This window comes from Salvia splendens, chromosome 20, assembly GCF_004379255.2.
Source record: "Salvia splendens isolate huo1 chromosome 20, SspV2, whole genome shotgun sequence".
Classification (NCBI taxonomy): Eukaryota; Viridiplantae; Streptophyta; class Magnoliopsida; order Lamiales; family Lamiaceae; genus Salvia; species Salvia splendens.
In genome coordinates, this window is record NC_056051.1 from 23,923,655 (window position 1) to 23,950,072 (window position 26,418).

The 26,418-nt window shown below is 34.7% G+C and overlaps 4 protein-coding genes across 5 annotated transcripts; all 4 read right to left on the minus strand.

Moving 5' to 3' along the window:
- Positions 1-510: 510 nt before the first annotated feature.
- Positions 511-1,131, minus strand: LOC121780792 (histone H2B.3-like). Its single transcript, XM_042178421.1, has one exon. It carries the CDS (start codon positions 1,060-1,062, stop codon positions 625-627), a length of 438 nt encoding a protein of 145 aa, XP_042034355.1. The 5' UTR covers positions 1,063-1,131; the 3' UTR covers positions 511-624.
- Positions 1,132-2,980: 1,849 nt separating this feature from the next.
- LOC121781060 (integrator complex subunit 9-like) lies at positions 2,981-8,415 on the minus strand. The gene is made up of 12 exons (XM_042178742.1): positions 8,295-8,415; positions 7,874-8,056; positions 6,714-7,061; positions 6,403-6,614; positions 5,525-5,851; positions 5,140-5,347; positions 4,697-4,789; positions 4,518-4,612; positions 4,088-4,205; positions 3,853-3,938; positions 3,633-3,684; positions 2,981-3,556 (listed from the first exon to the last, which is right to left on the minus strand). The coding sequence occupies exons 2-12, from the start codon at positions 7,892-7,894 to the stop codon at positions 3,305-3,307; spliced, it is 1,812 nt and encodes a 603-aa protein (XP_042034676.1). The 5' UTR covers positions 7,895-8,056; positions 8,295-8,415; the 3' UTR covers positions 2,981-3,304.
- A 2,437-nt stretch (positions 8,416-10,852) lies between these two features.
- LOC121781714 (cyclin-dependent protein kinase inhibitor SMR13-like) lies at positions 10,853-11,170 on the minus strand. Its single transcript, XM_042179410.1, has one exon. The coding sequence runs from the start codon at positions 11,168-11,170 to the stop codon at positions 10,853-10,855; it is 318 nt and encodes a 105-aa protein (XP_042035344.1).
- Positions 11,171-19,622: 8,452 nt separating this feature from the next.
- LOC121780992 lies at positions 19,623-21,356 on the minus strand. Of its 2 annotated transcripts, none has more exons than XM_042178661.1 (3): positions 21,141-21,356; positions 20,674-20,909; positions 19,623-19,921 (listed from the first exon to the last, which is right to left on the minus strand). In XM_042178661.1, the coding sequence occupies exons 1-3, from the start codon at positions 21,263-21,265 to the stop codon at positions 19,842-19,844; spliced, it is 441 nt and encodes a 146-aa protein (XP_042034595.1). In that variant the 5' UTR covers positions 21,266-21,356; the 3' UTR covers positions 19,623-19,841. The 2 variants fall into 2 exon arrangements, with proteins under 2 accessions (XP_042034595.1, XP_042034596.1); XM_042178662.1 differs by having other exon boundaries at positions 19,623-20,403.
- Between the last annotated feature and the right edge of the window lie 5,062 nt (positions 21,357-26,418).

Below are 26,418 nucleotides of genomic sequence, written 5' to 3' on the forward strand. Positions count from 1 at the left end.
TTCACATCGGTTTTTTTCAATTGGAAAGCCCCAATTCCGTTCTCTGCATCTGATTTTGTTTAAAACACCGAAATAATTTAAACATGCCACCACAAATACATAGCAATAAATTGAAAGGTTATGATAGTGCTTTGAAAAAAAGAGTTTGCGGCAAGGTAAAACAGTAAATTAAACATATTATTATTAATAAAATTTGAATATGTGAAAATGTGCATATATTAATACTACTAGTACCTATGATTATATTTCATTTTTCAACTAGATACCTCTAGTCCTAGGGTTCTAGTCCACAATTAGTTTGTATCAAATTCTACTAATATTCTATCACATTTTTATTAAGACATGTATTGTCAAATTATGATACTAATAAGCTTGCAAAACATCTACGAACTTGTTTGTTTGCAATATTAATTTAATGTACTCTCATTTTACAATAAAACTCGAGGATCTAATTCTAAACAAGTCCATGAAAAAGCTGAAGTTTGAAAATTAAGAGAGAAAAAAACACAATTTGAAACCCTAATTGAGTTTTTTCAATTAAACAGATTCAGCATTCTTTACAAACACCTTAATTCAATCCCAAATCTAACAAGCACAAAAACAAACCCTAACAAATCAATCAATTCAAGAGCTAGTGAATTTGGTAACCGCCTTCGTCCCTTCAGAGACGGCGTGCTTCGCCAGCTCACCGGGAAGCACCAGCCTCACCGCAGTCTGGATCTCGCGCGAGGTAATCGTCGGTTTCTTGTTGTAGCGCGCCAGCCGCGACGACTCCTGCGCCATCTTCTCGAAGATGTCGTTGATGAAGCTGTTCATGATGCCCATGGCCTTGCTGGAGATCCCGATGTCGGGGTGGACCTGCTTCAGCACCTTGAAGATGTAGATCTTGTAGGTCTCCACGCTCTTCTTGCTCCTCTTCTTCTTCTTGTCCGCGGCGCCGGCGTCCTTGGGCAGCTTCTTCCCAGCCTTCGGCTTCTTCTCCGCCGGAGCCTTCTCTGCCGCGGGAGCCTTCTCGGCGGCGGGCTTCTTCTCCGCTGGCTTCTTCTCTGCCTTTGGTGCCATTTTGAAGATAGGGATTGGGGATTTGGATGGTTGTTTGCGAGTGAAGAGAGGGATTGGTGTTGCTGTGAATGCTCGAGGAATTGCTATATAGCGGAAGAGGGGCGAGGTGTGATTGGTGGATTGTGCTTGACGCGGATAAAGATTGTAGACGGTTGATGAGATTTTGGAATGGACAGCGTAGATTGAATACGCGCGTTCTGAATTTAGTCGTCGTTGAAAATTTTCGAATTTTGGCGGTAATCTTTATCGTAAAGAAATTTAGCAAACGCAATAATAAATTAACAATGAATAATGTGTATTTATTGTAGAGTTATTAATGTGGTTTTGAAGCTCGTTCACTGAGATTGTTGACTAGTGACATTTTTAAGAGAGATGATTATTATTTAAATTATTAATTTTGTTAAATTCTTTTTAGTTGTAAACGTAAATATTAAATCACAAATTTCGAGTTTCAATGAATTGGGCTAACCCACTTTGCTCGGGATATTTTTTGTGAAGGATATTCATTTTGTTTAAGACTAGTTCGGACATTTGATTAATATTATCGATAGTTTGGAACATTGTAGGTATTACCAACATAGTCCAAACCTTTAATAGTTCTAATTTTGATTTTTTTATAAAGAGAAATCACTCAAATCAATGATCATCAAAATGGTGAGCCAAACCTCTAGCATCAAAACATAGCAAAATCCATAACAAATTATGTTATGTTGGGCCCATCACTTGTCACTATATTCTTCATTCATTGTGCTCTTTAAGCTATAGTTTGGGAACCAAATTCCTATCCAAGAAGCAAATTATTTAATCACATAGTAGGTCTTTTCTTCTTGAGCTCTCATCTAGATTCAAATATTTGGAACATCATTTTCTTTCAAACACTCCATATAGACTACGAGGTGAAATAAAACAAAGTTAGCCAAAGCTTTCTTGTGACTCTACTCATAGGAACGCCCGACCAAGATAAGAAGCATGCAATCGGCTTTCTAGTTAAACATAAAGATATGTTCCAACGTTCGCAACAAATAAGTTGGAAGTACGGACTGTACACTTATTTGGATTCGTTATGATTAGACGGGGGTTTGGGGGCAGCGCCCCCGAGTAGCAGGGTCCAAGGGGCAGAGCCCCTGGCTGGGGTCGAGCTGTTATAAGGGCTATTCCCGCAAAAAAACTGTTTAAAAAAGTTATGAAACAAAGAGACGCGACTCTTCGTTTTCAGCCTATTCTTATGATCAATTTCTGGGTTCAAAGAAGTAGTACATGATCTACATACGAATATCTTCAAAACCTGAATTGTACCCGATCAAATATTAGTAGAACCGTCAAATTGATTTGATCTGAAAGTGTTTCACGCCTTTCAGGACATCCGATTTGCTTACGTTTTGTTTAAATTCCCTAACAATTAATTTGATCCTCATTCATTATAAATAAAATATCAATTCTTTCACGGGGAAAATAGCTGCATAACTGCATTGCGCTTCTTTCATCTGCTAATCTACGTAAAACGAGAGCTATAAATTAGAAAATAAAAATTACTGTAGAAAATATTTTCAAATTTCAATTGGTATCTACACTGTTCACAAGTATTTATTTTTTATTTAAAATTTTTTCCAAATCACAAAGTTTGATCAAATTATGTTTGTCGGAATATTACATTATGAAGTCTTCCTCAATTATGGCATACGTGATTTAAGCATCACCAAATGCAATTCACAATTGTTCTGTTTTTATTATTCCATACTAAAAAACTATCAGAATTTGACCAAATTTTATATAGTAATTTATACAATTATTATCCATTTGTTTTATATATACATGCATTAGTAGTATTTCAATAGAGTTAATCATCCAAGTCAAGCAACAAAACCGAAATATGATTATACAGAAGCTTCAATCTTGTGGCAAATGTTCCATACCAGAATTAGAACAATACTGGAATATATTATCAACTCAAAACACCATTACAAAGTTACAATATTTTTCACTTTATGTTACAAACAAACACTACTAACAATGCTGCTAGATCAAAGGCAGTGCAAGTTGCTACGTGCAGCTTGAGAAATCAACGAAGCTACCTCTTCGTCTGCAGCTCTGATCAATGTCTGCGTTTCTGTGATTTCCACAACAGCCGTGCTAGGCCTCGACACTCGTATCACAGGAGCATTGTGAGATCCATACCCATCTTCTGCAGTTCCAACACAGGAGAATCTAACTCGTTTTTTTCATAATGCTGCACTGGCCTCGTCTAGGGGTGTTCGTGCTCAACGCACAGCTTATATCGTCCATGCTTCACCATCAGCTTTCCCTTCAGCCTTGAAATATCCACATTCTGTTCTTCCAATTTTGTATACTTGATCTGTCTGGCCAAATCCATGTCGATGTGCAAACACGAGTTATCCTCCGTGTAGGGGATGTGCAGCATTTCATTTTCGTTATAGAAGCTCGATGAAAATGAGGCAGCGAGAGTGTCAACACACCGCCTGAATATCTCGGGAAACTGCTCGAGGTAGAAATCGGATTTAATCTTTAAATGAAAGGACAAGATAAAGCTTATGTTTGAGGAGTATACTCACCAGAACATGCTTAGGTTGTAATATCTTCAGCAAAAGGAGAGATTTCTGCAGCCTGAAAAATCGGAGAAAATGAGAAGTCTCCACACCGAAATAACTAGTCTAGTTATTATGCAAACAACACGAGTCAAACTACGTATTCACAATACACAAACAAAAAGCACCACGCCGACTAGGCCAGCTCAACATATGCAGCTCAAAAGATGAGCGAAGCACCACTTACTGCATTCCAGAAAGGAACGAACATTGGACGACTTTCATTGCGATGGGCTTGAAAGGTAAGAGAATCAAATTGGCATCAACTCCTTCCTGTACGGTAATGAAACACAAGGACACTTAGTGAAGCATGATAAAAAATTAATGTTATAATGTCATTATCGAAGAGCTCAACTGAATTAATTTGCAGAAGAAATACAAAATGTAGGAGCCAGAAAGAGAGATAATTATCATGGCAGCACCTCAATGACAAGTAGTGAATTTTGATCCCCACGCCATCGGCGCAGCAAGTGGGTGACCGGTCCAAGTCGAAGACTCCAGTGCGGACAAAATACAATGCAAGGTTCCTGCCAAATATTTCTATCCCACAGAATATCAGTAATCAGCCTACTTCTGAAAGAGCCTAATAATGCAATAAACCTATCAGCCGACCTTGAAATCTCTATATTCTAACATGCTCATGATTTCCCAACCAACATTTTAGAGAAATTGTACAACCCAATACGGGTAGAGGATTTATCAGAATAAGGATCACTTATAAAATACTGTGATATGAAAAAATTACTACATCAAATAATAGTTCTTAAATGCAATTATGCAAGTTTCCACAATATTCAGGTTTCTTACAATAGTGAAAGAATTATTCCGTGCAAAAGGATTCAAGTTTCTTACAATAGTTCATCTGAATGAATGGCAGGAAACAAGTGAAGCCTTCCATCTTTCAGCATCTCCGTATGAGTGAACAAAGAGGGTTTTTCAGAGTAGAACTGCAGTAGAGGATCTTATATCAGCTTGCTTTCAAGTAAAGCCTCTAAGTTACATATCTAGGTGATATCTTAAATTTAACATACGCGATCTTCGCATTGCTCGCCTAACCATTCTGGAATGATACTTGTAAATATCATAAGCTGTTCTGCAACAGAAGAAATGACGAAAATGGGAACCTACATCACAGAACTTTGGTTTTCAACTACATCATTGGAGTAACAATGAAAGGTAACTAACAAAAAAGATCAATCAGATCTGTAATCCATTAGCTCTGCATTACAAATCTAATAAGCAACTGGCATTTTGCATAAAATCATGTTAGGTATAGAAGAGGCTGCACGACCAGATATTGAATTGCAGTAGTAATTTACGACAAAAAAAGAAGCCATCAAAATGATAACCTTTTGAAACTAGAATCAAGTTAATAAGTCACGTTTTAAGCTCAAAAACACAAATAATTATTTGTGCATTACATGTTCAAAAAGTATCTCGTATATTGATATTTACCACATAGTCATAAATGTACCTTCATATTCTCTGAAGTTAAGTGAAGTTCGAAACGCTCCAACAGCTGCAAAATGATCCCAAGACGCCCAGTAGGAATTAGAATCGAACCCCCAGCTTTGATAGAGTCCATGGAACAGGAGCATATGAAATCTAACTTGTCAATTTCCTCTAAATAGTCATCAGTGCTAAGGAGAGCAGATCTTGCCTCTGAATTAACATCAGCACTACTGCATTAATTTTTAAGATTCAATCAGTTTAACTAATGCAGTAAGAAATATGACATATATATACAGGAAACTCCTGAACGAGTCACATGAAAGTAGGTGGGACCATTGGACCAATTGTAAAAGAAAGGATTAATAAGCATCCAATCCAAACTCTACAGGAATTGAAAGCATGCCCACCTTGAATTTGAGAAGTAGTTAGCTAGTCCAGAGAAATCCTCGTCATTGCCAACTTGCTCTAAAGCATTGAGGGAAAAGAAATCTGAATATACAACCACATCACTAGCCTGAAGGGCATCGTAATCAAAATTCTTTGGTATAGCAGATCTGAAAACAGAACTTGATATATATGCAATGCTTCCTCGAGGACCATTTATTCTCCAATTGCACGAGCCTATTTCTAAACCAGAAGCTAATGGTTTTACAATCAGTATGCCATTGTAGCAAATTTCCTCTGCATAATTAAGAGACTCGACCTTCAGCATGCAAGCCTTCACATCAGCTGCACTGAGAAGCACGTTTCATTAAGGATCAAAATATGTGTAGGTATAGGGGAGAAAAGGAATACGCAGGAAACACGTTCCCCAGATGTTTCAGACTTCTAATTTCCATAATGAAAAAAATAAATGGCGTGAGAGAATGTTACTATTTTTTTAATATCATTATATGGAAAATAATTAATTTCCTATCTTTTAGTTCTTTAATTTCTAGTTAATTTTAAAAAATCCTGATGTTTGAAGATGTTGATGGATATAAGCACAACACAATACAATCCAAAAAAGTTAAAAGACTAACTAGTAGTTGGATCAAAAGTACAGCTAAAACTTGTCATGATCATCTGACCAGATGCATAGGTACTTAAATTTATAGCACCATTTATCTGTATCTTCCATGTCACATTCTAGACCATCAAACATCACCTGCACTCGTATAACAGTTTGGTTTCCAACAAACTAGTAGTTCTTTGAACTAGTTAATAATTTAAAGATATCAATTGAATGAGTTTCTCTTGCTCTAGCTACAATAGATATCAAACGGAGTATAGTTTGCACTATTACCTAAATAAAGGCATCCAACAACCAAAGTCAGTCTCATCTGCACCAAAAACTATTTTCTTCATCTCCAATGGTAGCATTTCAAGTCTGTCCCACTTCATCCAGATAGGCTCATCAGACTCGGGTCCATAGAACTGTCTAAATTCCTTATGCATATAGACAAGATCTTCCATCATTAATTGCCCAATTCTAGAGGCAGCCTTAGTTGCATACACCTGAACCACCAAATATTATAAAAGGTTGTCATATACATACCATTTCAGTTGGAAGCGAAAATGATTGAAATGGCCCACTTAAAACATAAACTCATTTACCTTAGCTGTAAAACCTTTCTTTCGAGTGAGAAACGGTAGACCCAACATTCCAATTGGACTGGTTATTAAAACTACATCAATAAATGAAATATTCCAAGAATGTAACTTCGTGACAGTTCTATAACGCGGCTCAGCATAAACTAAACCATTCCCCCTATTCTCTTCATTAGAGTCCGCACTTGAAAAAGAGATGTTGTCAATGTTTATATCATGAGAATCCACTGGGAGAGGAGAAAAGATTGTTAAAGATGAAAGGTCCATAGGGCAATCAACTAAAACCGAAACACCAGAAATATCCAAAATGTGGCATGGAGGAAAATAATAGCCCCTGCCTTCACTCATGCATGTCTGCAATGACAAATCACCAATATCATCAGTAAGAAACTAAGATATAATCAACTAGGAAGAGTACTCAAGAACAATCTAACTCATAAACAAAACAGATAAAGATGACGAACACAAAAGAAAATTATTTTCAAGAAACCAAAATATGTAGAGAAAGCATGACAGAAAACTGTGGAAAAGAGACAAAGAAACTCCATCAAACTCAACAAGCAAGAAAAAATTGATACTCCATTTACCAAGTTTACAAATAATATCAAAATGATGTATATAGTGTTCATTTTATTCTAGTTCCAGATATGTAGTGCTTAATAGATTTACATAAAATTTCAATTTTTCATATAAAAACAGTAGATTAACCAAAAAAAATTGCACTTTGCTGTTTCAAAGACCAAATTCAGAGGACGGATTGCCCAATCCGCATCTTAAACATGCATCTCAGACTCATCTAAAGATTGAAAAGCTTTTTCGTGAAATTGCTTTTTCCTAAATAGTGTTCTGTTTTACTCAATGAAGTCTGAGTATATTGGAAGTATTGGTCCCAAATGTTTCTTGCACATTCGAAGTACAGATCATTATAATTATGTTTAAGAAACAAACATTGAAATCAAATCTCCTTATTCCAAATATCCACTGTAACAGGGAAAAACGAAGTATTTCTTCACATGACATCTATCATCGAAACATATATGCCATACTTTATTGCATTATAAACAGGATACAGGAACTACCAACCAATATACATCAATAAACAAAAGACACATAGAACCAGTAGATGATCATCCATCCTTGCAGTTTAAGATATGAAATAGTTGTACCTGACTAATTGAAGTAGACATAGCATTCAACAAGCTGGATACTCCAGCAGCTCACAGAGATAGGATAAGTTAGGTTCAACAGCACTTCTCGAAGGGTCTTGACATCAACATCTAATGTTTTTTCACTTTCGGGCGGATCAAAATAAAAATTTCAGCTTTAACTCCGAATCATGTATTGCAGGGCTGCACATATCAATACCGAAGTTAACTCAAATAAAAAATCTACCCGTTTAAAATAGCACCAAAATGAGTGACTCTGTCTGGGAGCATTCGCTTCAATTGCCTTCAGCATATTTTTGAAGAATCACCACTCAATTTCATCTATCTAGTAAAAGCATACAAATTGGAAAAATTCCGGCAATTTCACAATTCTGTTTGACCAAGAGAGCAACCAGAAAAAAAGGTGATCGGGATTTGGTACCTCTGCGTGATGAGATAGAGAGAGGAGGCAGGTCAATCGGCGAATGGCGGCGGCGGCTGACTGGAATGCGCGGCTTCAAATTGTTTTTTCTTTAAACTTGTTTATTATAAATGATATAATTATCCTAAAAATATTTATTGATATGGTGGAGTAGTATTAACTAAAGTAAAATACTTACTTTTATGTTTTGTATAGATGGATTTTTGTTTCAAATTGATTTTTTTGTGTGTTAAAAAAAAGATGAGAGTAGTACTATAAGATTTAAGAAGATAAGGTACATGAAAAAAATGTAACTGCATATATTAATGAATACAGAAATAAATATAATTGAATATATTAAGCTAATTTAATGGAAAGTAAGGTATTTATATATGAAAATTTTAGAATTAAGATTAAATAAAAAAACCAATCGTTGGGTTATTCCAATTTTTTAATTAAAATTATTCTTAATTTAAAAAATACAAGTGTCGTGCTATGATTGACCAACGATCATTGACTTCTTAGCCTGCTCATACACGTGTTCATGTGAATACCTGATATTATTGTTCAGTCATGCCCAAGGGTGTTGAGTACGAGTGCACTTGCACTAAGAGCATCAACAATAGTGGACTAGCCGGCGCCATAGTCCACTACTGCGGTAGGCTAACCGATGCACGAAAAAACAAAGCCCCAGAGGTTGGGCGTGAACTAACCGGCTATTCGATCGCTGGCCACCTATTGCGCGGTAAGTGATCGGCTAGCCGGGTTTTTTTTTAATTTATTTATTTATACTCTATATTTATAACTCATTGCATTTGCACTTCATTTTTTAATATTTGATCAATACCAATAATTAAAATAAATTAATTGTATTTGTTGATTTATTTGATAGACTAGGGCATTGGCTAGGCTATTACTAGGCTAAGTCAGTGGCTAGGTTGTGAGAAAGGCATAATGATGTGACAATATGATTTTTGGCTAGGCTATTGCTAGTCAATTGTATCGTGGATGCTTTTAGGCCATCCACAATAGGAATTAGGAATAGCCCATCAATAGCCCAGCCATAGCCTAGCCACTATCACATCATCAGCACTAAAAATCCTTCTGCCACATCATCAAAACAAGCAAATAGCCCAGCAATAGCCCAGCCATAGCCTAGCCACATAATATCCACATCACTATTAACAAATATATACAAAATGAAATAATTAACAATCACACAATATACGAAAATTAATTTACGAGACATATACGGGAAACATTAATAATACTATTAAAATTTTAAAAAGTACAATAATTTTAAAAAAGTACAATAATTAAAAAAAATTACAATATTTTTTAAAAAAAATTACAATTATTTTTAAAAAAATTACAATAATTTTTAAAAAAGTACAATAATTCAGTGCCCACCCCGGCATCTGGACACTGGGTGCCCACCCCGACATCGCCGGAAACGCCCCCGGCGGACTCCCCCCCGCTGGTATCCCGGGCATCATCTGCTGCCACAGGTACATGTTGTAGTATGGGGGCATCTGACTCCATCCACCTCCCACGGGGATCGGGGGAGTTTGAGATCCGCTACTCCCTGAAGTAGGCTCGTTGTTGAGATCCATTTACCGTTGTTGATCTTGTACAGAAATTTAGATAGAGAGAGTACTCGTTAATACAAGTGGTGCGAATGAAATTGACAGGCAAGTCGCGTATATATAGTGTTTCGGAAACAAAAAAAAATTAAAAATTCGCGCTACGCGGTGCGCTAGGCGATCCGGACGCTGCAATAGCGCCTAGCTGATCGCCTAGCGCACCGCCTAGCGCCGCGGAACCGCCGAGCGCTAGGCGGTTTTTTTCGCGAAATCCGCTAGGCGGCTGCAATAGATCGCCTAGCGCACCGTCTAGCGCCGGCGCTCGGCTAGGCGGTGTGCTAGGCGCTATTGTGGATGCTCTTAGCACAACAAACTTTCAATGCTCATATAATTCTACTGTATCCATTGATAGCACACTTTTTTAGAAATTATTTTCTTTGTTAATTTGTGTTGGTTTAGGGTATCTCTCTAGAATGTGAATATGTGATTGTTGACTATAATTTTACAAAGAAACATGCAAGAATTAAGATGATCGATTTTACTTTGAGAGGTTAATTGGCATTCAAGTTATAGGTGATTCAAATCCTTATTCTATGAAGTCATGATTTCAAGTTATTACCAGCTTTAATTTAACTAACAATTAACACCTCTCAAATTCATCAAAAGATTATAATCTACCAAATAAATAGATTTATTATATCCTGCATATAGTCCAATTTAGTTTAACCTTGATCTGTAATTACTAATTAGAGAAGTATTAAAAAATGAATCAGATAACTTGTTCATATTATTTTATAAAAATTAAAGAAAATTTAGAAGCAAAGCAACCAAAATCAGAAAAAACAAACAAACAAATCAATTTATTGAGAAATCGTATGTTTCAGATCATAAGATCTCATCAACCCCAAACAATTCAGAAATGAAACTCGTGTAAAAATTACATACATGAATATAACAATTCTACACAGAGAAAAAAAAATGAAAAATATACTTATTTCAGATGAAACAATTCCTCTTTGCGGAGCCATAGCCATTGCAGCTGTTTACCTCCACAATTCTGAAAAGCGACTCGATCTCTTCTCCGGCGAAGAATTCCAGCTCGCAGAGCTTCCTCTTGCATGCGGCTGCGCTGCGCCGCTTCTTCGGGGCCGGCGGGCAGCGGAGGACGGCGGGGATCATGTGCCGCGGAGATCTCGGCGTCTGGCAATCTTCTCCTCCTTCGCTCCTGCAAAATTCTTCGTCATTTCCGCCGATTTCATCGGTCGAATTGCTCGTCTTGATCATCGGCAGCCTCAATTCGGGATCCGTAGACATGATTGATGATTTGATTCGAGTGTGTGTTTGTGTGTGTGTGAGAAATGGAAATGGAAATGGAAATGGAAATGGAAATGGAGCAGTAGAGGCGTGCAGTGGAAGGTAATTGAGATTTTGTTTTCTTTAATCTTACACAATTGAAGCGATCGACCTTTTCTCACATGTCTATTTCAATACTCACCTTTTTCCAGATAGGCAAATTTTATTTACTCCTACTATCTTTTTCATGAAAAGCAAAACTCAAGATTTTATTTATTTGGAAAATTATTTATGAAAATTAAAATTTAGTAACGCACTGTGAAATTAGTAATCAAAAATTACTCTCTTCTTCCCACAATAGGAGCCATATTGTGGCACGAGTTTTATGAAATTTAAAGAATACTAAGCTAGAAAAAAGTTAGCGCATTTGAGAACCACTTTTTTTTTATATTGATTTTATAATAAATGTGAGTGAAGTGAGTTTGTGAAATGTGTGATCTACTTATCATTATAGTAAAAGTGAAATATGACTCTTATTGTGGGAAATACCGAAATGATAAAACTTTGTATATACATTTCTAACATATTGGTTAAAAACTTCAGTGTTAAGTGATGAAAGGAGATAAGATAACGCTAAAGATGTGAAGGTCAATGTTATCGATACTCTTGCTTTATTTTGTGATTTTAAAAGTACGAGAGTCAACGTTATCTATACTTTTACTTTATTCGGTGATTTTTAAAGATGTGAGAGTCAACGTTATCAATACTCTTGCTTTATTCCGTGATTTTTAAAGATTTGAGAGTGAACGTTATCTATACTCTTACTTTATTCCTTGACTTTTAAAGATGTGAGAGAGCCAACATTATCCACACTCTTGCTTTATTCCGTGTTTTTAAGGGAGTCAACTTTGTCCGATTTCCTTTTTTATGAAATTTATTTAATTCCGATTAGCTATTTGCTTTTTTATGAAATTTAATTAAGAGATATTTATGTATTTGAGATCGTTGATGTACCAATTAAAAGTTATTTGCTTTGTCCAATTAGTTATTTGAATGAAAATAAATTTAGTAGCATCAATATGATTATTAAATATCAACAAAACCATGGAAATTTTCCTAGAGCAAGATTTGTAGCATCCTTACGTGAAATTAACAATTTAACACTCCTATTAAGAACTTTTTCTATATCAATATGTCACATTCATTTGATATATTTATGAACCATTTTTCATCCCCATATTCTTGTAGTATAAAACAAAAATTTTAAAAATATAATAATAATAATAATAATAATAATGGAGTATAAAAATAATAAATACTACTGCATTAGGTTGTGTGGTGGGAGTAGTTTCACTTTCACACGGCAAGATCTCGTTTTATTTTTATTTATGGCGTGATTTTAGCATTTCATTAGTAACTTCAAAAATAAAGCTAAGAGGGAATGCAAAATAAGTACTACTACTGCTGCTACTACTATTTCTTTGCTAGAGTGTTGAGGCATTAATTTTGTAGCTTGGATTTAAAATTATTATAATTGTGCTTACCGTTAATGCTATACATACTTAGAAATGCAAGATTCACATTAACCTCAATTTGTTGCAATAAAATAAAAAATCGATATTGGATTAGGTGGTAATCACCATTTTATCAATGAAAAATCCATAATAAAATGCTTGCAGCTAAGACGTGATAATAAAATTTGGCAAGAAAAGATATTGTTAGTCCTATTGTTAATGTTTAAATGTGATTGTAGGATGCGGCCGCGACATGAAGGAGCGTGGAGCGAGCATTTGGCTCGACATGAAGCTGCGTGGAGTGAGCATTTGGCTCGTTCACTGATTCATATGGTTGAGGGTGCATGATAGTGAGTTGCATGGGATCAAGACTTGAGAAAGGAGAGTTAGTTTGTAACAAACTAAGAGAGAGAGCAAAACAGAGAGTGTGAGTAGAGAAGGAAGAAAAAGAGCTGTGAGTTTTCACCATTGTAGAGTGTAGAGGCTCGGTATAGTTTTTCATCTTCTTGTTTCCATATCTGTGTAAACCACCAAAAGAGTGAACGTAAATAAACATCTCATCCCTTCCGTGGACGTAGGCACATTGCCGAACCACGTAAACTGCGTGCGTTGTTTCTTGTTTCGTTATCATCGATCTACGTTCAAAACTCACCAGTCATTAATGTTCTATTGAGTATTATAAAATACAGTTCTATTCAAATAATCAAAATCAAATCAAATCATAACAAAATAATTAAATACGCCCTCTGTCCCATTAGAAATGGAATGTTTTCCTTTTTGGATTGTCCCACTAAAAATGAAATATTTCCTAAAATGGATACAACACTCTCTCTACTTTTCACTCTCTCTTACTTTACTCTCTTTTCATTAACTCACAAAACAACACTGCATAAAATGTTGACCATTTTTATAGTATATCTCATCACACCTAATCATGTTAACAACTTGGACTTCTGTCACCTGAAAACACTGAGTAAATTGTAAACAAAACACTTTGTTATTAATTATTACTATTATATTTTCATGACGATGGTTTATAATTTTATAGGTAAATATAAATTTTAAATTAAAATGACGAGTCGTACAGTTCTATTTGTCACGTTCATAGTCTTATACTACTACATGTTATCCACTAATTCATTAGTATACTATTTTACAATTTTCTCAGATAATAGTTTTTTTTTATTTCATCATTCTGAAAAGGAAGAAGTTACATTATTTTATTTGTTATAAATATAATCCGATTTCATATTCAAAACTAAGTAGGGTATAATACATTCGATCATAAATTTATTTGAACGATGATTAATATTATCATGAGTTAATGGCGTAAAATATTAAAGTGAAAAAAATTCGTATCTTTCTCATTTGTCATGATAAATTTACATTAAAAAGGAATGTAATCGTCTTGTTGAATGTCATGTTATATTTAATTATATTTGTATTTTATATGATATGAAATCTTAACTTTTTAGTTTTCACACACACACTTCCCGCCTCAAAATTTTAGAAATGGTATAATTTTTCGCTTATTTTGTCTATTATTATTAAAATGCTCTGAATCCAATAATGATTTTAGCGGCTAGCTATGATATAATATGATATAGTAATAGTTCTCACGCCCGCATTTTCTAAGGATAGAAAACACGGTGAATCGCGACTAGGGGAGGATTAAAGAAGCGAGTAAGAAAGAGAAAAATAACACAACTCGACCACAAAGCTCGATATAATAGAAATAGCTCGAATAAAAATCAGAGTTTTATTTCAATAATTGACAACTCAAATGAATAATATCTCAACAATACATGAACTCAAAGAAACAACATTCAGCGGAAGGAAGAGTAATATTACGTATGAAGACATAATATATTCGGAACATTTAAAAGCAAACACAAATCTTCACCAGCTCTGCAATCTTCACCATCTCTGCTCAACACCCACCGCGCTCGTCACAGCTCAACCTGAACATTTTTAAAAAGAAATGCAGGGCTGAGTACTTGATGCACTCAGTGGACTTATGCCGAAAACATTTTATAAAAAGTATTTATCATGCCACCATCCTTGGGGTTTTAACCTTGAAAAATCTCAAGACACTAAAATTCCATCGTAAAATTCGGTTGATCAACAATTTTTCCATAGATGTATACAAGTCACTAGACCGGCCGAAAATTCGGTTGATCAACAATTTTTCCATAGATGTCTACAAGTCACTAGACCGGCCGACCCAAAAGACGGCTCACGATCCCCATTGGTGTACACAAGCCTGAGTAAGGACTCACTCCCTAATCAGACCCGAATTCGATTATCCATGGATGGAAAAGATCCAAATTCAATTATCCATAGATGGCAAAAGCCACATCAGATAGGTTCCATAGAATAAAACAAAACACGGCCTAACAAATATTCATATCATTTTCACCTAAATATATACTTAAGGCATAGCCCTTATTTAAAGGGCCTTAATTCCTCTTTTCGTTCCAGTCCAGCTCCTTTATTCCCATTGGCCCAATAACATCGTGAAATCTCAAAATGGGATTTGAAGTTCCCATCTTCTTCTTCTTCTCGTTCTGTGCTTCTCGATCTCTTCCTCTATTTCTCTAAATTTTGACAGCAAACTCCTTTCCTTACTCTCCAAATTCATCTCTTTCCCCCAATCTGTCTTCTCCATCTAACTATCACAAATTGAGTGCAACACCTTTCTCTCTCGATCCCTCCGTTCTCGGCCTCCCTCTCAAACTCATCACTTCTCACTCTAAATCGCCGCTGCCACTCGCCATTCCTCCTGACCGAACAACATTGTCTCCCTCATCTGCCATGATCGTTCGCCGCTGCGTGTGTCCAACGGATCGCCTGTCAATGCCCATTCGTCGCCATCCAGCAGGCGCGGCTCCCCTCAGCCTCCAGCCGCTGCGCTGCTGTTTGGGTCGCGAGACTCTGCCATGGCTGTCCCTCCTTTATGGCGCCGCTGCTGTCCGTTATTACGACGCGCTGCTGCTCGTCGCCTCCGTCGCTGTTCTGTTGTCGCCGCTGCTGTACTTTTCACGGCGGTGCATTGCCGTCGCTGCCTCTCCGTCATCATCTCACATCATCTCCTCTCCCTGCATCCAACTCTTCCTCTAATTTCTTATTTCTTTGATATAGAAAGAATGTGAGTGTGTCATCGTCAGGAAGACGTGTATATATATATATATATATATATATATATATATATAACTAGATAATCTCTGATTGTAATTTGTAATCTCCAATAGATTTGGCTGATTTGTTCCTATTTTTTCGGTGTTGCTGATTTTGTGGAACAACAAAGGAGTGGTTATCTGCGTTTGAATTCCTTTGAAAAGTAGGAACTTCCAATGGTCTCCAAAAGAAAGAAAGAAAAAATGTATTTTAGGCTTATAATAATTGGGTTTAAATCGGGTAAGGAATATTTGTTTGGCGCAAAAGTAAAATTCTTCTTTTGACAAAAGAAACAAAGGTGAAATTTTCAGGGTTGCAAACGATGTCCCTTCAAGAACAAATAAAAACTAGCAAAAAGTCGGAGTGTTACAATAGTAATATTGGTGAGAAATTTTGTGGGCCTTTAATTTATCACAACAAATAACTAAGAGAAGTGATTTGATTTGTAGGAATTATATGTCATCATTACTTACAAAAAGAATGTCCCTTATTGGTAAGTGTATTTTAATTATGGTGGGTACAACAAAAAAATGGTATATCAATCGTACTGTATTGAAAAATATCAAATTTTTGGTACGGTACGATATTATATTGTACCATAACTTTTCGATATAGTAACGGTATGAATTTTTTTATAATACGGTATGTCAACGGTATACTGCAAATACGATGTATACCGAAAAATCAATACACCACGGTATAAAGGTATACGAAACGGTACGGTATAATGGTACATCATATAGTTTCCTTATTTTAATTATCCTTCAGCTTATTTCCCTTTCCTTGTTTCATTTATCCTTTAGCTTATAAATCTCATTTTTTTGTGTAAAATGTGATGAATAGTGAAAAAGTGCCATAAATGTGATTAAACCTTAGTTTAGGGACTACCCACAATATTTTTAATGTTTATGTACCATTTGCATGCAAAATGCATAGTTCAGTGATCATTTGCACATTTCACTATATATTATAAAAGTGAGACTCACATTTGACTAACTTTCAACTCACCTTTCTTCTTAAAACCCGTGTTGAGTCCAGTGGCGGACGGAATGTAGAACTAGGGGGGACGATTGTACCCCCATTTTTTTTCTTTTAGTACTATTATTATACCTATATTATGGTAATTTTAATACTCTTAACTCCAATGAAAATTTGTAAAGTAATCTCGCATCTGATTTAAACCTAAATTATGCCGCCTAGGAAATAGTGATATTGTGATGATATACGCCGCCACATTTTAGTTTTATTGTCCAATCATAAATATAAACATTTAATTAACATCTCCAGTCGCACTTTATTTTTTTTTAATTCATGTTATAGTCATAAAAATGTATTCCCCAATTTATTGTCATTGTTAGATATTTATTTATAACACACGAGTATATGTTCTATGTTAGTAACAGTTTATATTATTGTTTGTGTTGTTAAGTTTTACAGTCAATTTTTTAATTACTACGGTATGGAGTACTCATTAGAATTGGACTATAAGATTATTTTAGTCATAAAGAATTAGCTATGACTAAATATCGTATGGTTATTCATCTAGAATTGAGGTGTGGAATTGAATCTCATAAACCAAGCACATAACATATTTAATTCGAGATATAATCTTGCAAACTGAACACTTCCTTATAATTCATACGAAGTATAGTTTTGTTTTGTTATGATTTTGGATGCATATGCAAAAATATATTAAACTGAATGAATAAATAGTTTGATCTTTACAATTTGTTCTCACTGAAAAGTGTTTTTATAAGTTTCCAAGTGACCAATTAATGTAGTCACTCGCTTTGAAGAAACGAGAATTCGTCAAATAATAAATAATTATGTGATTTTTTTAATTAATGTATTACTCTAAAATTAAACAATGTTTCAATGTATAATACTTTTAGCAATAATTTTTTTTTACTTTATTATGTAATTATCCACCATACTATTCGCACCCTCGAATTAAAAATCCTGGATCCGCCACTAGTTGAGTCATGTATTATTGTATGCACTCGATATTTGGTCAAATTCTAGTTAATCACATTTGTAAGATAGATATATTTTAGCCATATTAAAAGCAAAATTATTTTAATTAAGAAAGGAAGATTTTTTAACCTTTTTATATTCTTTGGAATACGTAAAAATTTGACCCTTATTATATAAATCTTTTGAAATAAGTAACATTTGACCTATTATTTTTGTTAACAAAAGTTAACATAATTATTTTGATTAACTATAACAGAAAGAAAGGGTAGGAATAGGTTATAATGGAATTTAGAAATAACTTTTCTTTTTAGAAAGGGTAGGAATAGGTTATATTGGAATTTAGAAATAACTTTTCTTTTTATTAAATGAGATCCATTTGTCAAATTTTTAATGGTGTACCAGAAAATGTAATATGCAATGTATGAGCCATGAAGTGAACCCTTGCTTTCTGTATTAGGGTATATTAATTAAAATATAAATATAATTATGAATGAAAAAATAAAATTGTCATGGCATAAAGATATTTTAAAAAATCATTTTCCTAAATTTCTTCGTAAAGAGATTTAATATTCTCTTTTTTAAGTAATACAAAAAATTTCCCGAGACCATCTTATTTGTCCCCTTTCAAAAAAATATAGATTATTTCTGCTCATTGTCGTTTCGTGCTCGTTGATGTTCCTCTCCTTACTCAGCTCTGGATTCAGGCAGAGCCGCGTTTGTCAGATTTGATTGCCATGTTGGACATGTTTGATTTTGTGCTTCCACAACTACACACACTCAAGATATACTCTACGTTCATAATTAGCCATGGGGTACGTACACCATATATACTAGTATTTGTGATTGTTTGTTTTCTAATATTATTACTATATAAGTATCTTAATTAATTAAGATCATACACATACATATATTGTACAGTTACACTTTGTAACAAAGATGATGCCCAATCTTAAGCAATTTGTGGTGGTTCTTCTTGGAAGTGATTACTGCGACAAGTGTTCTCTCATGCCATGGTTTAGTGTGGTCTCTCATGCCATTGATTTTTTTTAGCATTAATTAGAGGGTAAATAATGTCTGTTTCTTTAGACTAGGGTTTGTCATTTTTATTTGAAAATGAAAATCAAATTTAGATTTAGATTACACTAAATTATAAACGTTCATTTGGAGTATATGTTTTGAGTAGTACTAAGTTATAACACTGTGAGTTGCAAATTAGAGTATTACTTGTAAATTAGGATTTGACTAAGTTCCATTTAATTTTGAGTATTAATCATAGGGTAAAGGGTCAAAAATGTCTCATTTCCGAAAATGTCACACAATTTAAGTAGTTTTCATTTAATATCCATCATTTAGTTTTAGAAATAAAATATTCGGCAAAAAATTTCCGTCAATTGATACTCCATATCATTGTGGCAATTGAAAATACACTTCCCTAATCAGTATGAAAAAATTATGTGTTATGTAATAAAAAATGAAATAAGATACTACGCCTTGCATTCGGGAAGAAGCCGTTTTTATTTTGTATTTTTGTTTGATTTTTTTAGATAATCCTGAAAATTACACATCATAATTTTCACATAGGCTAGTGACGTGTATTTCCAACTGCCCTTACGACATTCAATCGTTCAAATTTTTTTGCAGGATTTTTGTTCCCAAAATTGAGATGATATTTTAATAGTACATTATTGATAAAGTATAAGAGAGATAAAAAAAAGTGATTCAAGTATTATTTGTGGTAAAAAAGGTTCATCTTATTAAACAGAAAAAAATTATTACTATTAAATACAGTATCTAATAATATGGGACTATATAATTAATTTCCAATATAACCAGTACTACTACATATCACACATAAATATCACTATGATTCACAAAAAATATATCATATACAAGACCAAACAATTTTCACATACAAACACACTCCTAGTTAGGGTGTCAAAAATGATATCGGGAATTGGATACCCAATATCCAAACCCGAAATATCAGGTAATTGGATACCCGATACCCGATTTTTCGGGTTTCGGGATCAGGTTCTGGTATAGGATTTTTGGTTTATCGGGTATCGGATAACCCGATACCCGATCGGGTTTTTGGAGAACTGCCAGCCTGCAGGAGAAAAAGATCGTTTAAATGACATCAAGCTTTAGCTAATCGTGGCTAGAATAGAGAGCCATTAATAATTCTACAAATTATTTCCTCGAATGCTTTCTCCTTGTCAACTGTCTCATCGTTCTTAACATGATATTGCTCTTTACTAAGCATTTGACTCCCTGACCACTTGTCAATATCTATGGGATGATCCATTCACAATGTTTTCCTCTAACTTGTGACTCTTCGTTTGAGGTCAGCCGAAACCTCAAACTTAAAAAAAAGAACAGACAAACACATAATTCCAAAGCTCTTCTTTCAGGAAAATACACAAAACACTTCAATACTATATTAGTTACTCCACACCACAAAATTCAAAGCACTTTCACAGACACTGCAATCAAGGAACAATACTGAAGCTCAAATCTTAGAAATGGAAATTCCAGTAATCCGTGAAATAAACCACTCCCAGTGAATCCTATACACAGTCTCAACAATCCCTACAAACAGCAGAAAGATTAAAAGAAACTGAGGGAATAAGCTAGTAGGAAATAAACAAGAACCAATAAACTGCAAAAGGCTATATGAAAAATGAAGATTGAAAACAAAATAACAAGCATGTCAAAGTTTGCATCTTCTCTATACAACATGAAAGTGGAAAAGCTAAAAACCATTATTCAGCCAAAGAAATAAAACCCATCAAAGAAAATAACTCAAACAAAGAAGCACGAGCTTCGGTTAAGTAAAACATGCAAAATAAGAAAATTTACCTGGGAAGAGTAGATTACTGGGTTTTGGAAAATTAGGGGAGAGAGTGGCTGAGTGAGTGTCCGTTTCACAGAAAATTGGTCCAACACACCGCCTGAATATCTCGAGAAACTGCTTGAGGTAGAAATCGGATTTATTTTCTTTAAATGAAAGGACAAGTATGTCTTGAGGAGTATAGTCACCAGAGAGAACATGCTTAGGTTGCAATATCTTCAGTAAAAGGAGAGATTTCCGCAGCCTGAGAAATAGGACAACATGAGAGGTCTAGTTATGCAAACAACACGAGTCAAATTATGTACTCACTATCCACGACCAAAAAGCATCACACCGACTAGACCAGCTCAACATATGCAGTGAATTTTAAACAATTTAATCAGGCACGTAGTTCAGGAGCTATAAGAAATACGTATTGCAGCTTCTTAGTAGGGCCTGCTACACCTTTTATCACTTCAAGCGAAACACCACTTACTGCATTCCAGAAAGAAAGTAACACTGGAGGACTTTCATCGATGTGGGCTTGAAAGGTAAGAAATAGAAATTGGCATTGACTCCTTCCTGTACGGTATAGAAACAAAAAGGCAATTTGTGAAGCATGATAAAATTAATTTGATCATATCATCGTCCAAAGAGCTCTAACTGAATCATATAGTAGTTGCAGAGGAAATGTAAAATATAGGATCCTGAAATGGTGATAATTATCATGGCAGCACCTTGATGACAAGTAGTGAGTTGTGATCTCCACTCCATCGGCGTAGCAAACGGGTGACTGGTCCAAGTCGAAGATACCTGCCAAATTTTTCTGTCCACAGAACATCAGTAATGCAATAAACTATCAGCTGACCTTGAAATTTATATATTCTAACATGATGATTTCCCAACCAAATGTTTTGCAGGAATTGTTCAATCCAATAAGCGTAGAGGATTAATTAGAATAAGGGCCTAATGTTAAAGAACTGTAATCTGAAAATTTGATGCACCAAAAGTTTCAAATGAACTTGGACGAGAAGGGTGTAGGAAGCAGAAATTCAAGTGTCCAAATATTCGATGACGCCAAGATCAAAGAATATCGGCCAGCCTCTGGCACATAAAAATGCAGTAACAACATTGAAAGAATGGTTCTTATATCACAGGATGCGGAAATCAAAGAATGCAAGTTTCTTACAATAGTTCAACGGAATGAATGGCGGGAGACAAGTAAATCCCTCCATCTTTCAGCGTCTCCGTATGAGTGAACAATGAGGGTTTTAAGCTCCAAAACACAAATAATCATACACGTGTTATGTCTTCAAAAAGTACCTTGTATATTGATATTTACCATATAGTCAACTCATGTACCTTCATATTTTTTGAAGTTGTGTGAAATTCGTAACGCTCCAACAGCTGCAAAATGATCCCAAGATGCTCAGTAGAAATTAGAATTGAACCCCCAGCTTTGATAGAGTCCATGGAACAGGAGCATATGATATCTAACTTATCTATTTCCTCTAAATAGTCATCAGTGCTAAGGAGAGCAGAGCTTGCCTCTGAATTAACATCAGCACCAGTGCATTAAGATTCAATCAGTTAAACTATTGCACTAAGAAGTAATATATTTACAGGAAACTCCTGAACGAGTTACATGAAAGTAGGTAGGACCACAGAACCAATTGTAAAAGAAAGGACCATTAAGCATCCAATGTAAACTCAACAGAAATTGAATTTGAGAATATAGTTAACAGCCTTCCTCATCATTGCCGACTTGCTCTAGAGCATCGAGAGAAGAGAAATCTGAATATACAACCAGCCTGAAGGGCCTCGTAATCAAATTTTCTTGCAACAGCAGATCTGAAACAGAACTTGAAATATATTCAGTGCTTCCTCGAGGACCATTGATTCTCCAATTGCACGAGCCTATTTCGAAACATCACCTGCACTCGTTAACAGTTTGGTTTTCCAAAAAAATAGTTGTATGATATGAACTCCTTTTCCTCTTCCAACAAGGAGCTTATGCTAATGAATCATGTAAGATGGCTGCCGTTAAAACTTTAAAGGATATCCTACTGTCTAGTTCATATGACTTGGAGCTAATCAATTTTCTCATATTCAGAGGGAAAATATTGTCAATTTCTATTGGTTACAACCGTATGAAACTTAGTTTATGCTGCTTCTCCTTGTCGTGTGGCAAGGTGCCTACCAAGACACTTGTTATAGATGGCAACTGTAGGGTGGAGGACGAGGATTAAAGAACAATCATGGTCATGTGAGCTAAAGTCCACATTTTAAAACGTTTTCACACCCTTGCTGTATACTTATTACCTTGTATGATCTTGTGATTTGAAACAATACGAACAGTATTTACTGCTTTACTCTCAAAGGAGACAGGCCAAAAATAGGGTGGTGCATATTCTTCTTGGATCATTTTTTTCAACATATCACTGTTTCAGAGTTTGTTGATCTCACATGGGCAAAATTGGGTCCTTTTTCTAATGGAATGTGGACATGTATAGTTGAATCCTTGTATTCACTGAAGAAAAGGGAGGAGCATGTTGTTTGGAGTTGTGTTTGAAAATATTAATGAAAAGAGACTATGTTTTATGTACTTAGTGTTCACAATGAATTAGTCCCATGTTTTTTCTCAACCAAGCTTCACACATTAGGGCACCCGAGAGCAGAACAGTGACCAAAATCAAGATAATGAGAAAAAGAAATTCTACTGTATTATCATTATCATGGGACTCGATTTACATCAGTGAAAAATTAAAATGAATACAAAGGAAAAAAATGAAATGAATACAACAGCAATACAACAGCATCAACCCTAAAGAAAATACTACAAGAATCAGACTCTGACTCACTCCAAGCACAGGAGCTCTTTACCCCATTTCTCTCTACAGAATCACCCTTTCACAGTTCAAATTCATTGCATTTGCTTGATCAAACAAATGCTCATTTGCTATGACAATTAGACATTTGAAGTTGAAGTTTTGTACCTCAGATGCAATGAAATCTAGCTCTTCCTGGTTCCTCACAAAGACCCTTCCTCCCCTAGCCATGATTTGTTTTCTCTTGGCTGCTCTAGCCTTGATGATTTGCTTCATGTCTGCTCTGCAATTCTTTATGCGCTTTTCATTCTCAGAAATCATCTGCTGGTTCATCTGGATGGTGTGCTTCAAATTGGTGTTGGTGTTCTCCAGATCTTGGATGGCTGCTGTGGCCTCCACATAATTTGCATTCATCTGCATCAGTTCGCTCACACCACCATCATCCATGGTTTCCTTACAGAGAGAGAGAGGTGGGAATCGAAGAAGATTGTGCAGCGTGCAGAGGGGAAGGAATTGTGCAGAGATTTAGCAGCGAGAGAGATGAATGAAAAATTGAAAAGTGAATTGGAGTACGAATTTTTGGGGGTTTTTTCTTTTAAATAACTGTAGTTCCCAACGGTCTAATAAAACGGTTCAGATTTAAACCCTAATCCCAACGGCCTATCAAGATTTGTGAGTGGTGCAATTGGTAGCGCCGAAGATTGTGTGTTTCGAGCTCCGAGCTCGAATCCAGGTGGCAACAATTACCTTATCTATCCCTTGTTTTAGTTATAAATCCCATTTTTTCCCCTTTCCTTGTGTTAATAATCCTTCACCTATAATTTATAAAAAAATATAAATAAAATAAGATTATAAAATTTATCCCATATTTTTTTCCTTATTTCCAACTATCCTTCAGCTTATAAATCCCATTTTTTCCCTTTCCTTGTGTTAATAATCCTTCACCTATAATTTATAAAAAATAAAAATAAAATAAGATTATAAAATTTTAAACATCTTCTCATCTTGTAGCATAAACACTAAGCCTTGCATTCGGGAAGAAGCCGTTTTTATTTTGTAATTTTGTTTGATTTCTTTTTTTAGATAATGTGGTGCCCAATTTCTTTAGCAAAGATGCATCAATTTTTTTTTTCTAATCAAAGTTAATTGAGCCAGATACAAAAATTACCATGGTTAGCCACTAATGATCCCAATATTTTTTTCAAGTTAATCGAGTCAATATATTTTGAATTTAAAACTTCAAATGAAACCATAAATTAGTCCAAATCAATCTCCAAGTATTATTTCAAGTCTTACAAAAACTAGCTTAGTTCAATTTTTGCAAGCTCAAACTCGACTCATAGTACGATTAAATCTATTGCTTATAGCATCATAATTCAAAATTAAGACCAAATCTTCACCCTTAGATTTTAAAATGAGTGGATGAGATTAAATCTTACGAATCTCAATAAGTAGTAGATAAAATATCAACAAAAGGGTAAGATCGTCATTTTTGTGTTTTTTTATATCAACACAATGACATGAGTATTTCAACACAAGTACACGAATATATCAACATAGTCTTATTGAGATTTCACATGCATTGTATTGAGATTTTTTGAGGTATTTGTTGATAAAAAATCTGCTTATCAACATATACGAAAACTGAAATAAAAATCATCAAATTTCATCATCCGAACGCCGTCAGAACATGTGCACTTGGGATCTCGTTAGAATCCTTATATAATTACCTTTAATTTGATATATTTTTTGCGAAAAAATAATTTAAATTGAGAGAGTTACATAAATTTAAAGTTTTAGGATAATTTTAATAAGATAGAATTAACATTAATACCATTTAATTTCATCTAATAAATATTTAAATTTAAAATATAATCCACTTGGCATTATATATCTCCTAATCTAATGGTTGAAAATTAGTATTAATTTGAGATTGCTGATTAGTTAGCAATTGATCACCTTCATATAACACCAAACTATAGCCACAAAGTAAATACCCTAAAATAGAAACTCAGGTACAAAGCTTTTATTATTCAGAGCTCAAATCACACACGATTAAGCATGACAAGATCGATCGAACCTTGGGAAGTACAACATGTTGTTTAGGTTGCAATACATAATGCTACTTTAGAGTTACTTGAAGTATCGGCAATCATCTTCATCAACGAGTACAAGGTTTAAGTATTACTCCCTCCGTCCCCGATTAATTGTCACTCTTTTTCATTTCGGTCCGTCCCTGAATAATTGTCACAGTTCATTTTTACTATATATGGTAAGTAGATCTCACATTCCACTAACTCACTTCACTCACATTTTATTATAAACCAATATAAAAAAGTGGGTTCCACATTCCACTAACTTTTTGCAACCAACTATTTTTTACATTTCTTAAAACTCGTGCCTGGTCAAAGAGTGACAATTAATCGGGGATGAAGGGAGGTACTACTTTACGCTATACCGGTGTTTCGCTTGAGCTGCTGCTTTGATGGAAAAATCTTGTTTTTACCAAAGGTTGTTTTCTTATAGATTCAGGAATTTTTATGCTGTCCTAATGTTTTATAATTGAAATATCAAAGAGCCTAAATCGGTTACTTTATCATAAATCCACGAAATCTGGGTCTTGATTATTCTTATTCTTATTCTTATTCTTATTCTTATTCTTATTCTTATTCTTATTCTTATTCTTATTCTTAGCTGAGACTGAGTGTTTAAATTAATCTGGGCCGAGATTCCTCCAATATGTGGGTCGAATTTTTTCAATTATGATGGGCTTAGCATTTAAATTATATTTGGGCATGTTTTTCTCGCTTTGCCTGTTTTATTAAGTGGTGTGAGTAATATCCAAATGTGCTTTAGGATCCTTTCATAAAATAGTTTGATTCAAGTTTTAGGTAATTAAGTTTTTTATTTTATTACTCCGAAAGTAATTAAATCTCGATTCAATTA

Coding starts and splice junctions, on each gene's coding strand:
- LOC121780792 (XM_042178421.1), bottom strand. CDS start 1,062: ATGGCACCAAAGGCAGAGAAGAAGCCAGCGGAGAAGAAGCCCGCCGCC.
- LOC121781060 (XM_042178742.1), bottom strand. CDS start 7,894: ATGTCTACTTCAATTAGTCAG. Junction 7,062..7,873: donor TGTCTACTTCAATTAGTCAG/GTACAACTATTT, acceptor TTGTCATTGCAG/ACATGCATGAGTGAAGGCAG. Junction 3,685..3,852: donor TCGTTCCTTTCTGGAATGCA/GTAAGTGGTGCT, acceptor CCGATTTTTCAG/GCTGCAGAAATCTCTCCTTT.
- LOC121781714 (XM_042179410.1), bottom strand. CDS start 11,170: ATGTCTACGGATCCCGAATTGAGGCTGCCGATGATCAAGACGAGCAAT.
- LOC121780992 (XM_042178661.1), bottom strand. CDS start 21,265: ATGCTTCACAAATTGCCTTTTTGTTTCTATACCGTACAGGAAGGAGTC. Junction 20,910..21,140: donor TACTTTCTTTCTGGAATGCA/GTAAGTGGTGTT, acceptor CCTATTTCTCAG/GCTGCGGAAATCTCTCCTTT. Junction 19,922..20,673: donor CAGTAATCTACTCTTCCCAG/GTAAATTTTCTT, acceptor TTTCTCCTGCAG/GCTGGCAGTTCTCCAAAAAC.